Source organism: Barbus barbus (assembly GCF_936440315.1).
Source record: "Barbus barbus genome assembly, chromosome: 44".
Lineage (NCBI taxonomy): Eukaryota > Metazoa > Chordata > Actinopteri > Cypriniformes > Cyprinidae > Barbus > Barbus barbus.
Window position 1 is genome coordinate 11,435,686 of NC_136722.1, and position 14,315 is coordinate 11,450,000.

At 40.4% G+C, this 14,315-nt stretch overlaps 1 protein-coding gene across 1 annotated transcript; it reads left to right on the top strand.

Annotated features, from left to right (window-relative positions):
- Positions 1-262: 262 nt before the first annotated feature.
- Positions 263-4,125, top strand: LOC306863285 (PR domain zinc finger protein 14-like; the record flags this gene model as incomplete). The annotated part of the gene is made up of 8 exons (XM_079406532.1): positions 263-788; positions 1,051-1,101; positions 1,201-1,361; positions 1,522-1,789; positions 1,925-2,127; positions 2,811-2,912; positions 3,540-3,759; positions 3,998-4,125. 8 exons carry the CDS (start codon positions 263-265, stop codon positions 4,123-4,125), a joined length of 1,659 nt encoding a protein of 552 aa, XP_079262658.1.
- Positions 4,126-14,315: the final 10,190 nt, after the last annotated feature.

Consider the following 14,315-nt stretch of genomic DNA (forward strand, 5'->3'; position numbering starts at 1 on the left):
TACATTTAAAGAAAAATTCGTTGAATTGTTGTCTAAAAAGTCCAAATCAAAGTTGTGCCAAACTGCAAGTTTAAAAGATGGAGAAAATCTAAATGAAAATCTAAAAACGAGAAGAAATAACACTTTTACAAAAAAAAATTAAAAAAATGGATGGAAACAAAGATAGGCCTATTTTTATAATGCTGAAAAATTGTACAGTCTACAGAACTGAATACAAACTGCAAGTGAAGTTCTCCTCGGATCCCCCTCATCAGCTGTGGCGATGTCGGTGTCTCTCTCCAGTCACCCCGCAGTGAGGGACAGGAGTCTGGCTGTCTACCCGTCTCTGCCCGGCGCGCACAGCATCTTCCATCCACTCAAGTCTCTGGGCCGCATGGTGACCGACGCACAGACAATCATGCCGTTTAACTTCGCCGGGACTCCGTCTTTTTTCAGCCACAACAGCCACCAGACCGCGGTGTTCCACGAACAGATCCTCAACGTCTCCAGCATGCCGTATTTCCAGCACATGCAGCCGTCACAAAGCATGTACCCCAGACATAACGAGCAGAGCACCGGCTCTCCGTCCGAGTTTAGCAGCCCGTCCAGCGGAAAGTCTTCTTCGGCTTCGTCGTCTCCGGTTAAAGACAGTTTGATCTGCCTGCAGGCCGCAGATCCATCGCCAGAGCACACGCGCACCTACAGTTTTACAGAGGAAGACCTCTTCACTGTCCTGTATGGATATTCCAAAAAACAAGGGCAAAATGTTGGACATGCCATCTCTGGACTATCATTTCCTCCTAGTACAGGTATATAATAATCATTGGAATTGTTTAGTGCGACAAAGTAATTTGTACTGTGCTGAAAAAAAAAAAAAAAAAAAAAAAAGGAAAACAAATCTGGCAATATGTATTATGTTGCACACATTGATAATGTGACTTAAATATTTTACGTATGTTACGTTATTACAATTACTATATTTTTCATTATATTTGAATGCCACATTCTTGTTGTTGTTCATGTTTAATTTCCAAAATTGCGTTTGTAACTCATGTTTCTTCAACTAATTAGCTGGTCGTCATCTTCTCCCTGTGGATACCGAAGGATTTGAACTTCCAGAAGGTAAATTAACTTTCTTTTTCTTTCCTTCCTTCCTTCCTGAGAATTTCTAGTCTGAAGTTTACAGCTGGCAATTTTATGGAGTGTGTCTTCAATTTTCAGGTTTATCGATTCTCCAAACTAATTGTGCAAGCCTTTCCCATTATGGAATATTTGCTGATAAAAGCACAATTCCAAAAGGCACCAGGTTTGGACCGTTTCAGGGCAAACTTGTAAACACAAGTGAGATCAAAACCTACGATGACAACACTCTCATGTGGGAGGTAAAAAACAAATATGAAATAAATTAAATTAATTTAAATGCAGATTTTGTATAAAACGTCTGCGTGGAACACTTGATTATGATATAATGCATACAGCTATTTATATTGCTATGAAATAGTTATATTAAATTCCAAACCTTTTTTTCCCCCCTATGCTAAGATCTTTGAGAAAGGCCGCTTGAGTCACTTTGTGGATGGAAGAGGCGCTCCAGGGAATTGGATGTCCTTGGTGAAGTGCGCGCGCTTCCCCGAGGAGCAGAACCTGATTGCGGTCCAGTGTGAAGGACAGATATACTATGAGGCCTGCAAAGAGATCCGAGCCGGCCAGGAACTCCTGGTCTGGTACGGAGACTGCTATGTGCAATTTCTGGGTATTCCTCTCACCCTCAAAGATTTTATTGATGACACTGAATCGCTCCCAACTGAAGGTTTGTGCGTAATGCAAATGTATCACCTAATATAATTATTTAGACATAGATTTATAGCTCAATAGTTCTGTTATTTAAGATTATAACGTGTCAGTATTTGCAAATTGCTTACGTCTCCATGTTTCTTTGTTTCAGATTCTGGAGAGGGTTTCAAGTGTGATCGCTGTGGTAAAGTGTTTGCTTACAAGTACTACAGAGACAAACACCTGAAATACACGCGCTGCGTGGATCAGGGCGACAGAAAGTTCCCCTGCCACCTCTGCAACAGGTCTTTCGAGAAAAGAGACCGGCTCCGAATCCACATTCTCCATGTGCATGAGAAACACAGACCACATAAGGTAAATATATCTTCTTCAGTCTGATTCATTGAAGAATAAACAGCTATGGTTCTGAAAGAACAGCTCCCTTGAAGGAAAGCTGCACAAAACCGAAAATATTCAAACATTGCCATCTTACTAATATTCTCACACTCAACGTGTTTAGAAGTGTTTGTTTAAGAAAAAGTCTGTTTATAAGCATCTATAACTATAAGGGTCTTTCAGTTAAATGGATGCCTTTTCCAATTTGGATCGCTGATTTAACTTAGATTTTTTTTAAGAATACACGGATTATGATTTTGTTATTTATTTATAAATATAGCATAGTTAAAAAAATTTTAAAGGTGGGGGGGTTGAAATGACAGGAACTGACTAATAAGATGGGAATACAATTTTTGTAAAATGTACATTTATATGTAAATAATTTTAGCTTTCATTTCCTTTATTCAATCAAATTATAATTAATTGCTATAACGGTCAGGATAAATCGAAAACAAACTAAATTTATTTTATTGTCATTTTTATAGGTTATTTTTGCCAGCCATAACACTGATGCTAGTTGCTTTTTACACATAATAATGAGGGACACAAGAGCACCCTTTTCGAGGAATGACCTGGATGCGTTAATGTTTTGGCAAAACTTTTTGCCATATACAGCGTCTTGAGTCTTGAATGTAATTTGTGTCCCTTTTTTCCCCTCCTAGTGCTCCGTGTGCGGCAAAAGTTTCTCGCAGTCCTCCAGTCTGAACAAACACATGCGCGTGCACTCAGGAGAGCGGCCTTACAAATGTGTTTACTGTAACAAGGTGAGTAGCTAATGCTCGGTGCTTTTACAGATGCATTGCAATAAAGTACTGCTTTGAGGATTGAACTAATTTCACGGTGCATCTGAGCGCTTATTAGCGCTGGACGCACTTTTAGAAGACACTTACATGCTAGTTAATGGCAGATGCATCTCCAGTGTTTTGTGCATGAGGATTATACTTTAATTTATGACACACAAAGAGACAAAAGTTTGTCTGTGGCTTTGTTGCTTGTTCTATTCTTAAAGGGTGACTTACGCGTGCGTTAACAGCCTTTCAATGGTCATTTCACTCTTTCTGTGCAGAGACAGTTTTATTTCTAGTAGCCTATAGATCCATTATAGGGCCAACGGAATAAACACTTAATAATGGCTATAAAAAATGTAATTATGCAAAAATGTTTATATGATGGTTAGATTGTGATGAGAATGATTTAAAAAAAAAATATTATTATCGTTATTTTATAGCCTACAATATTAATAATTTTAATAAAATTAGCCTACTAATAAAAATAGAGCAGTAATCTTTAATTCAACAGGATGTCCATATTTAAATAATAAAGTAGCGTGTGGTGTGTGTAGGCTGTATTACCGTTATTCAATATGAACACGTATTTTTTGATTACCACAGGCGTTCACGGCCTCCAGCATCCTCCGCACGCACATCCGCCAGCACTCCGGCGAGCGGCCGTTCAAGTGCAAGCACTGCGGGAAAGCGTTCGCCTCTCACGCGGCCCACGACAGCCACGTCCGACGGACACACTCCAAAGACAAGCCCTTCTCCTGCGATGTGTGTGCAACCACTTTCCAAGAAGCACAAGAATTGAAATATCACATGAAGACGCATAAAAGTACGAAGACATATTAAGATGCTTTGAGGATTTCATAGTAGCCTTGACTGCTTGGAAAGGACTTAAAATTATCGACAAGAAAAAAATGATTGAAACAGAATGGGATATTAGGGGGTTAAATGTTAATGATGTGAATAGCCTATATATATTTGTCGGATTCATATGAGCCATTTATTAACATAATAGGCTATATATTTATGTAGGCTTATCTAATAAAACCTAACTCTCTCCTCCTCAGAACAACCAATTTTGGACAGCACTGTTGTTCTTCCTGGAGACGAAACCTCTCTCTTCCCCTCCAAAGAGTCCTTACATGCACAGACACAGCTGGGAGACCATTTCTCCGAGTACAGACCCTGGAACTAATGCTTCAACACTGTTTCTGTTACCCTGCGTCAATGTTGTTTGGTATTGTGTATTTTATTTAATAGTTACTTGTCCCCTAAGAAAATATTTTCGCTTTAATTTTATTATTTTAAATGTTGCTGCTATTTATTAAAATGTATTTGTCTAGAGAAATAATTGTTTTTGTAGGCCTACTTTTTAAAGTTAGCTCAAAGCAGATTTGTCGTCGTGTAATAATGAGCTACACAAACAAAGCCAGTTAATAAATCCAAAGACGAAATTATTATTAATATTACTGATTGTCCTGTTATCTGTCGTTCTTTTCTGTTTGTACAGTCTTTATCATGAGCTGTAACTGCTGTTCAAATATGTCAGTGCGTGTCGGTCTGCAAACTGAAAATTAAAATCAATAACATGAAAAAATATCTGTTATTATTTCAATGTTTTGGTTTTCCCTGCAACTTTCTGAAAATCGATAAAGGAATTTATGAGGGTTTGTGCTGATTTTAAAATAATTGTCAATGCATTTATTTATTTTTTGTAGCTTCGATAAATACTAGGCCTATTTTAATTCAATTTGTACGAAATATTCGACTTAAAATATTCTGTTTTTAATATTTATTAAACTAATTTCAATACTGGTATGTTATTATTAACATGAATTAAGAATATGAAACGAAATACAACAGATTTCCACATTTTAAAAAAGAAATCAGATCAGTTAGATGCATTGATTCAGGAGTCTATTTAAGATTTTTCTCCTTTTCTCTTTTACACAGAAATACTGACTGAAATACTGAAAAAACATGGAAACATTCATATTTTATAAGGATGGAAATGAATGGAGAAACACTAAACGTGACCATGAAGCTAGATAGATAGATAGATAGATAGATAGATAGATAGATAGATAGATAGATAGATAGATAGATAGATAGATAGATAGATAGATAGATAGATAGATAGATAGATAGATAGATAGATAGATCCTCTTCAGACTTGAGAGTTTACAGTGTTTTACTAAATGATGGTCAGCCACAGAAGAGGAGGAGTGTGAACATCCCCCAACAGCAAATTAATGACAATGGACTACTTCAATGAGGTGGTCCAGTGTGGAGAGAATGGAAACAAAGGCGGTCTCACTGACATCTGCTGCCCCCTTATTGCGTCTTCATGCTACCAACTGTCTATGATGGAGAAAGAAAGAGCGAAAAAGGCTTTCTGACAGATTACTCCTTCCACATTCTTCAGGAGTATTCACCTTCTCAAAACACACAACGACAACAAGGGGTCAAAGGGCACAGCTAAATGTTGCAATCATATGTCATGCAGTTTGTTGTGATAAAGTCGAATCCTGTGTGTATGAGTTTGTTCAGTTCAATTCATGTAATCTGTCTGCATATCCTGATTCCTGATATCACTACGCCCAGTCATTCACTGTAAAATATTCCTGAAATAACATCAGCGATCAAGCAGATGTGGCTTTCTTAGCATCACTCTCAGAAATCATTTAAAGATGTTGAGCTCATATCCATAGTCTTTGTTGTGAAGGATTCCCTGGCTATTACCTGCAGAGCCTCAATGGTCCCCTGCCATCAGATTCACCCAGTGCTGGCACAGGGAGCTGCCATGGATTCCTGTTATTAATTTCACCCTCACTGGTTACATACAAAACTGGCCGGGTCATAGGTCAAGCTTCAGAAGACAATTCAATTACCCTCTCATACTTCAGCTGGGAGAGATGCAGGCTTTTCCATTCTGTCTGCAGCTTTTGAAGTTCCCTGGGGCTTCTGGTAGTACACATGTACATCAGAGCTCATGGTGAGAGCTTGGAGGTATAATAAAATCACAAAGAAGCCCTCAGGGTCAATGATAAAAAGCATCCTAGATGATGGCATTTTTGTCCATCCAGAGCCTTGTGAAAAAGAAGTGTGCTTAATTGTATTGAATGTGTACTATGGACTTGCAAATTATATCATATTAGAGGATATACCCTTTCAAGAATATTTTAACACACTTAAGTATGTTTAATTATTTGGTTTCAATAATGCTCTAAATTAGTCAGTGTTATTTTAGTAGGCCTTTAATTGAAATACTATTATAATTTTATAAATATTTTGGGTTAGTTTTATTTTTATATTTTAGTTTTTATTTATTTTATTGAGTTTTTATCATTTTGAATAGTTATAGCTATATAGTATTACAAATGAAGAGCGTATTTGCAAAAACAGAGAACTCTTTTTTTTTTTTTTTAAGTCATGCTTTTTTATTGTTATCATGTTTTTATTTATTTTTAATCAAAATAACCCAACTGCAGTTTGATTGAGATTAATTGGAATGCACAATGGAAAAAACATGATTTTTGAAAATTGTTAAAAACGGAGTTATCTGTTTTTGCAAATGAACTCTTCAAAAAAAGAAATTATTATTTTAGTACTTCAGGTTAAATTAAATGAAAATGAGATATGTTGGTTTGGCCACTATAGCTGAAATAAAATAAGTTTTTTTAATGTTTTTTAAACTTGTGTTTTAATTTAACTGCATAGTGTGTAGCCTATACTCAGTATTACAGTTAAAGTTAATATATTTCAAACGTGTTACAACTTCATCTTAACAAATGTGTAATTACAAATATAATGATATACAGGTTTCAATACATTTAAATTAGGCTAAATTAAAGTCAGTTTTCACTTTATTCACCTTATTTTTCCCGAAAGAGCGGGCTTGGCCATTTGTACATTTTATTGGTGTGGCTTCCGGTCTCATCCATGTCCAGCTATTTTGATATTGCAGATTGGTGTGTCTTACCATATTATTTGAATGTATTATCTTAATTATGAACACACTTGTAGTGCAAACAGTTTTACCGTTCACTGCAAGTTGTTGTTGTTCTTCTTCTTTCCTTATATATAGCGGCTATAAGGAAATAGGCTTACTTCTGCGTTGAAAAAATACAGCTATTTGGAAAAATACAAAATTTTTCCAAATAGCATGCAGTTAAGTAGCCTACCTAAAAACATTACATTCAGTTCACACTTATTAGTATATGCATATTATCTCCAAAATAAGTATTATAAGGTAAAGTTCTTTACACCAGGGGAATGTTAAACGCCACTGCGATGTGTTTCATAATGCAGAGCCCATAATGAGCTGGTAAAAATGGTCTTGATACACTCGGTAAAAGCTCTGTGGCGTTAAAAGCGTGACTCGACAACAATCATGCTTTGTGGGAAACTGATTTAGAGGCTGTGCTCGCTCACTGTTTCTCTCCTTTCACTCCCCTCCATTTTTATACGCTCATTTAGAAGCATTGATTTCACACTTAGCCTTTGGTGCTTTAAAATGCCTCCCCGTTCACTGTGGACATCCATAATTTATTTTGATTTCTTTATTAATATGAGATTAATGATATCCCTCCAGTGGCGTTTGGATGATACGGCTACACCGAGGTCAACCTCTGTGATGGCTGTGCAGTAAATCATTTTAAATGAGGGCTGTAATCACAAGCAGTAGATTTAATATAAATAAAACGGCTGTTTAGCATGTGTCTGAATTGGTAACAGTGGAAAAGCAGCTCAAGATGTCCTCATGTTTGGCCCACACTGTCTCTCTTTAAGTGGTTACCTGTCAGTTCCTATTTCAGCTCTACGTCTAGTAGCCACCAACAGTTGAGCTAAACCACAATCTGATCAATTACCCCTATTGATCCTCTAATAGCAGTCAGCACACATCACTAGACTTGTCTAAAACTAGCCCAGGGCTCTTTGCTGAGTGAAACCATAAACTCTGCTTTAACCTCCATCCGGGTCATTTTGACCCGAAACAACTTTATTTATATTTACATGAAGAACTGTTTTAAGGAATTGGTAAAGTGTAAATAACTGATCCCCGGTCAGGTGCTTGAATCTCTTGAGCAGCTTGGAAGTAGAGGGTACAGGCTGGGTTCGTGTTGTCATTGTGCTGGTAGGTTCCTCTGGGACAGTAGGTAATCCTCTGCAAAGGCCAGCTAAAGGCTCGGCATGCTGCTAACTGGATGAATGACAGATCAAACACAGTAAAGCCGCTCTATACTGGTGGAGAGAGAAATGAGAAGCTAGAGAGTAAGAGAGAGACTGAGAAAGAAACATACAGAGGGGGAAAGAGGAAAGAGAGATTGTCCAGATGACAGTAGCGATGGGGCAGATGGCCCTGGTTGCTTGGATGAAGCTTCAGTGAGCCTTCACTGACGGTCAGTCCCATGGGACGACACACACACACACACACACACACACACACTACTGTCTACTATAGATATCTGCAGTAATTCTGAGTCTCCAGTTGACAGCTATGTCTTAAGGAGCTGGTAAGAGTGTGCATGTATACACTGTAAAAATATTTTTATTCAAAATTGTAAATAAAACAAAGATTATTGAAGCAGGTCTTAGAGGAAAATCTCATTTCAGTCTTTCTTCAGTGTGTTACTTCACCAAATTAATTGTAGTGCTGTCAAACGATTAATCACAATTAATCGCATCCAAAATAAAAGTTTTTGTTTACATAATATATGTATGTGTACTTTGTATATATATTATGTTTATATATCATTTGTAAGTCGCTTTGGATAAAATCGTCTGCTAAATGACTAAATAATAATAATAATAATAATATCAATACACATTTTGAAAATATTTACATGTATTTACATGTATATATTTATATTCTTAAATGGTATATTATGTATAAATATATTTAACATAAACATAACATATTTTCCATAAATATATGCATGCATGTGTTTGTATTTATATATACATAATAAATATACACAGTATACACACATATATTTGTCACGTTCCCTCTCGGGACACAAGGAGCGAGGAGACGTAGGGGTTCCAATAACCACATTTATTGAACAAACACTGAGACGAGGAGCTTGGGGAGAGACGAACATCACTGACGATTAAGACCGGACACAGGGGCTAGGAAACACAGGGATTATAAACACAGGGAAATACGGAACAGGTGTGGACTAATCAAAACACAGGGCTAGGGACTAATTAAACTAATGGAGACAAACGAGGACAGGAACAGGAAGGCCAAATATGGGCACAGGAGGAGGGGAAACACAAGACAAGGACTGACATTACGCCCCCCTCCGGAAGGCGTGTCCTCACGCCTAACACCATCCAATGGGGAGGGGGGGTGGGCGCTCTGGAGGCCTCCAGGGCGGTGCCCGTTCCAGGGGCCATGGCGGGTCAGGGGACTCGGGAGGCCATGGCGGGTCAGGGGACTCGGGAGGCCATGGCGGGTCAGGGGACTCGGGAGGCCAGGGCGGGTCAGGGGACTCGGGAGGCCAGGGCGGGTCAGGGGACTCGGGAGGCCAGGGCGGGTCAGGGGACTCGGGAAGCCACGGCCTATTTTTTTCGGGTCGTGTGGCCTTGGCCCTTGGCCCGGCCACACAGGCTGTGACCCTCTTACCCCCCCCCAAAATTTTCTTGGGGAAGCTCCCCCCTGGGAGCCACAGAGGAGCGGACTCTGTCGGGCGCTCTTGCAGCGCGGACTCTGTCGGGCGCTCTTGCAGCGCGGACTCTGTCGGGCGCTCTTGCAGCGCGGACTCTGTCGGGCGCTCTTGCAGCGCGGACTCTGTCGGGCGCTCTTGCAGCGCGGACTCTGTCGGGCGCTCTTGCAGCGCGGACTCTGTCGGGCGCTCTTGCAGCGCGGACTCTGTCGGGCGCTCTTGCAGCGCGGACTCTGTCGGGCGCTCTTGCAGCGCGGACTCTGTCGGGCGCTCTTGCAGCGCGGACTCTGTCGGGCGCTCTTGCAGCGCGGGGCTGGACAGAACCCGCGGGAACGTGCGTGGAGCCGGCACGGGAGGGCACGTGCGTGGAGCCGGCACGGGAGGGCACGTGCGTGGAGCCGGCACGGGAGGGCACGTGCGTGGAGCCGGCACGGGAGGGCACGTGCGAGGAGCCGGCACGGGAGGGCGCTCGGGAAGCGCGGACACCTGGGGGCGCTCTTGCAGCGCGGAAACTTGGGGACGCTCTTGACGAGCTGGGCTGGACGGAACCAGCGGGAACTCAGGGGGGCACGGGCGTGGAGCCGGCACTGGAGGGCACGTGCGTGGAGCCGGCACTGGAGGGCACGTGCGTGGAGACGGCACTGGAGGGCACGTGCGTGGAGCCGGCACTGGGGGGCGCTCTGGAAGCGCGGACACTTGGGGGCGCTCTGGAAGCGCGGACACTTGGGGGCGCTCTGGAAGCGCGGACACTTGGGGGCGCTCTGGAAGCGCGGACACTTGGGGGCGCTCTGGAAGCGCGGACACTTGGGGGCGCTCCGGAAGCGCGGGGCCGGACGGAACCAGCGGGAACTCAGGAGGGCTGGACGGAACCAGCGGGAACTCAGGAGGGCTGGACGGAACCAGCGGGAACTCAGGAGGGCTGGACGGAACCAGCGGGAACTCAGGAGGGCTGGACGGCACCAGCGGGAACTCAGGAGGGCTGGACGGCACCAGCGGGAACTCAGGAGGGCTGGACGGCACCAGCGGGAACTCAGGAGGGCTGGACGGCACCAGCGGGAACTCAGGAGGGCTGGACGGCACCAGCGGGAACTCAGGAGGGCTGGACGGCACCAGCGGGAACTCAGGAGGGCTGGACGGCACCAGCGGGAACTCAGGAGGGCTGGACGGAACCAGCGGGAACTCAGGAGGGCGCTCTTGAAGCGCGGGGTTGCGCGGGTGCTCTGGGCTGAGGACAGCAGCAGTGCTGGGAAGAGTGGGGTGGCCGGAACATTTGGCAGGGCATGTGGAGGGTCCTGGCGAGCGGTGAGCTGGTGAGGCCGGGTTGTTCTCGGGTTGGGTTGGACGAAGATCAGTTTGACATTCTTCGACTTCGAAATCAATGCCATGTACATTGAGGACATAATTTATCAGCCCGATAAGGGAAAAACCGGACGTGGGGATATCGCAGCTGATGACATCTTTGTCCAACCCAAACCGAAAACACACACCGAGCGAGGCGTCAATCCAGCTCACCTCGTTGGAAACCTCAAGAAACTCCTCGACATACTCTACCAACTCCCGACCATCCTGCCGCAGACACCAAAGCCTGTCTTCAGCCATAGTGTTGTTGTAGGTCCGGTCTTCTGTCACGTTCCCTCTCGGGACACAAGGAGCGAGGAGACGTAGGGGTTCCAATAACCACATTTATTGAACAAACACTGAGACGAGGAGCTTGGGGAGAGACGAACATCACTGACGATTAAGACCGGACACAGGGGCTAGGAAACACAGGGATTATAAACACAGGGAAATACGGAACAGGTGTGGACTAATCAAAACACAGGGCTAGGGACTAATTAAACTAATGGAGACAAACGAGGACAGGAACAGGAAGGCCAAATATGGGCACAGGAGGAGGGGAAACACAAGACAAGGACTGACAATATTATGTAAACAAAAACTTTTATTTTGGATGCGATTAATCGCAATTTAGATAACTAGCAGTTATATAAGTTATAGTTGTTTCAAAGTAAACCCATACACCATTTTTCAGTATGCTAATAATGAGTAATAATTATTATAATGTCTAATAATAATGATTGAATATCAGTACAGATTGTATATAGTGTACATACAAAGTGTGACATTCGTTTTAAGCAATGGTTCTATGAACCATCTTTACTCATAATTTTATGCATAATATTTTCATGAGCTTAAAATCTGAAAATTGAATAAAAATTTAATAAAAAAATAGATGTTAAGTGAATTAAAATTATAAATTAGGATGGTAAAATAAATGGTCACTAAGTTTTTTTTACCATTTCTAATCATTATTTTGTCTTTAATAGTTAATTTTAAATGGTCATGTTTAAAATAAAATAAAATGGTCATGTTTAAAATACATAAATAATTTTATATATAAAATATTACATGTAATTTCAACTGAGGTCATAAAAATAAAATGCATAATAATTACGAAAAGAATTTGAAAACAATTAGAAAAATTAGGTTTAAAACAGCTGTTTAGATTTTGGTATTTAGAAATCATTGATGCTATAATATTTAATATAGTCCAAAATACTTTTATTACAATATTATGAAGTATATTTCGAATTCTATGCAGCAAACACAATGGAGTTATTCAAACTGTTTATTCAAAATTTTCCAGTGCTGTTAAACTAAATATGAATAATCAAATTATTGAACTGAAACTAACTGTACTTGAAAAAATAATTATCTGTGAATGGCAAAGTTTTACATAAGCCTGTTATGTTTACTAAATATTTCAGAATTTAAGACGTTACATGAAATTATGACATGCAATAGTGAATTGTGAATAATTTGTGAAGGCCTGAGTGTTGAGTTTTCTCTCACCGTGCATCATGTTAAACAATGGCCAGAGTGTGTGTATGCATATATGTTTGATGTGCTTTTGTATCTTTTTCGCAGTTATTTCTCCTGACACTAACAGAGCAGCAGGAGTGGAGAGAAAGAGAGCCAGCGAATGACAGAATGATTGAAAGAGAACGAGAGAGTGAAATAGTTAGGGACAGAGACACATTTGAGGTGTTCCTGGCGTGCTGGCACTTTGTGATAGGAGATTACCTTTCAGGTTTTACATGAACATGAATAATGATAGGTGTGAGTAGGCTTAAATTATTTGATCTTATTTTATTTCATTTTATTCATGCTCCTTTTGACCATTTATGCTTGCCTTTTACATTAGTAACTATTTCAAGAATTTCATCAAGAATTGTTCAGTTCATTGGACTAAATTATAACAAATCATCATTAGTCAGTTCCATCCTCCTGTTTTGGGTGGGTAAACTGTTTATACAAAGGATCCTTGCGCTGTCTGTTAGTCCTGAGTTTACTGTCCTCCTTCCTAATACCCTTTGTCTCAGTATAACACTAACACTCCTCAGAATACAATGTGTGCACATGTATATGTATATACCTCTGTCTCTGTGTGTGTGTGTGTGTGTGTGTAATGTGCAAAGGAAATCAGTAAAAAAAAAAAATTGACCCACATTTATCCTTACAGATCCTTAAACCAATGCAGGGCAATCCAGTATCATATACACACAAACAAATGTGTTTCTTGGGGCTGCTCCATTCTATCTGAACTAACCTTGACTTGTCAAAATACATATACAGTACATATAGTACTTCTATATAAATATATAAATACTTGTCTTTTTTTCTGTATGGATTTCTCGTCACACGTCCTTCAGGTAGTTTGACCACACAATTTTTAAAAATATAATATCAATATGTTTTAAATAAAACTGTTTATTTTTATGCAAACGTTTTAGTGTTTTTGTACTCATGAATTTCAGCCTTTGACAATAAACAGTGAATGTCACGTTATTGAATGACATTTTTTTCTTTTTACTCTTTATAAAAAAAATCTTTGTTTTTTATATTCTGTATGACTTTCACCCAGAAATTATTAGTAAACTGTACAATTAATTACAAAGAAATGGCAAGCAACATACTGAATTAAACACACAGTTTTTAAGAAATCGTATTTTCTGATATTTAATACCATGTAAAACATTTGCAGTGCATTACATGAAATTCCTTGTGTGAGTGTGTGAGCACACCAATAAAGCTGTTTCTGCGAGATGTATGTATAAATGATGATGATGATGATGATGACCTTGTCTTTCCCAGGATAGTCTATTAATCTGTTTAATGAGTGGGATGATTGAAGAATCTGTGACAGTCTCTCAAAAGCAATGTTCTTCTCTTTTGTGAATGGGACAATTGGCAGTGACCTCTTCCAGCTCCCAAAGGTACTCAGAGGTCAGGAGGAGTAACTGCAAAGATAAATACACACTCACAAACACTGGCTGGAGTGGGACGTGATGGCTGGCCGAGGGCTGCTCTAAAGAGGAAGAAAGAATGGTAAGCTGTCAGATTCACAGCCATTTAGTACAGTATATTTAGCTTGAAATGATCTTTGATTATTTTGATAACTTGGTAGAATTTTTTCAAATGAGACAAACTGAATTTTTATGTTTATTAGAAATAAAAGCAGACTTTAACCAGCCGAGGAGCTTATAAACTACAAACAATCACAGAAGCCTGAGTACTAATGGAATAGGTACGCTTTATTGCCCCATTAAACCCATGCATACATGACAAAGGTGAAATAAGTATGTGCTTTCTTTTAACACAGAAACGCTCATGCACACACACACACACACACACACACTCTACTCTGTGGAGA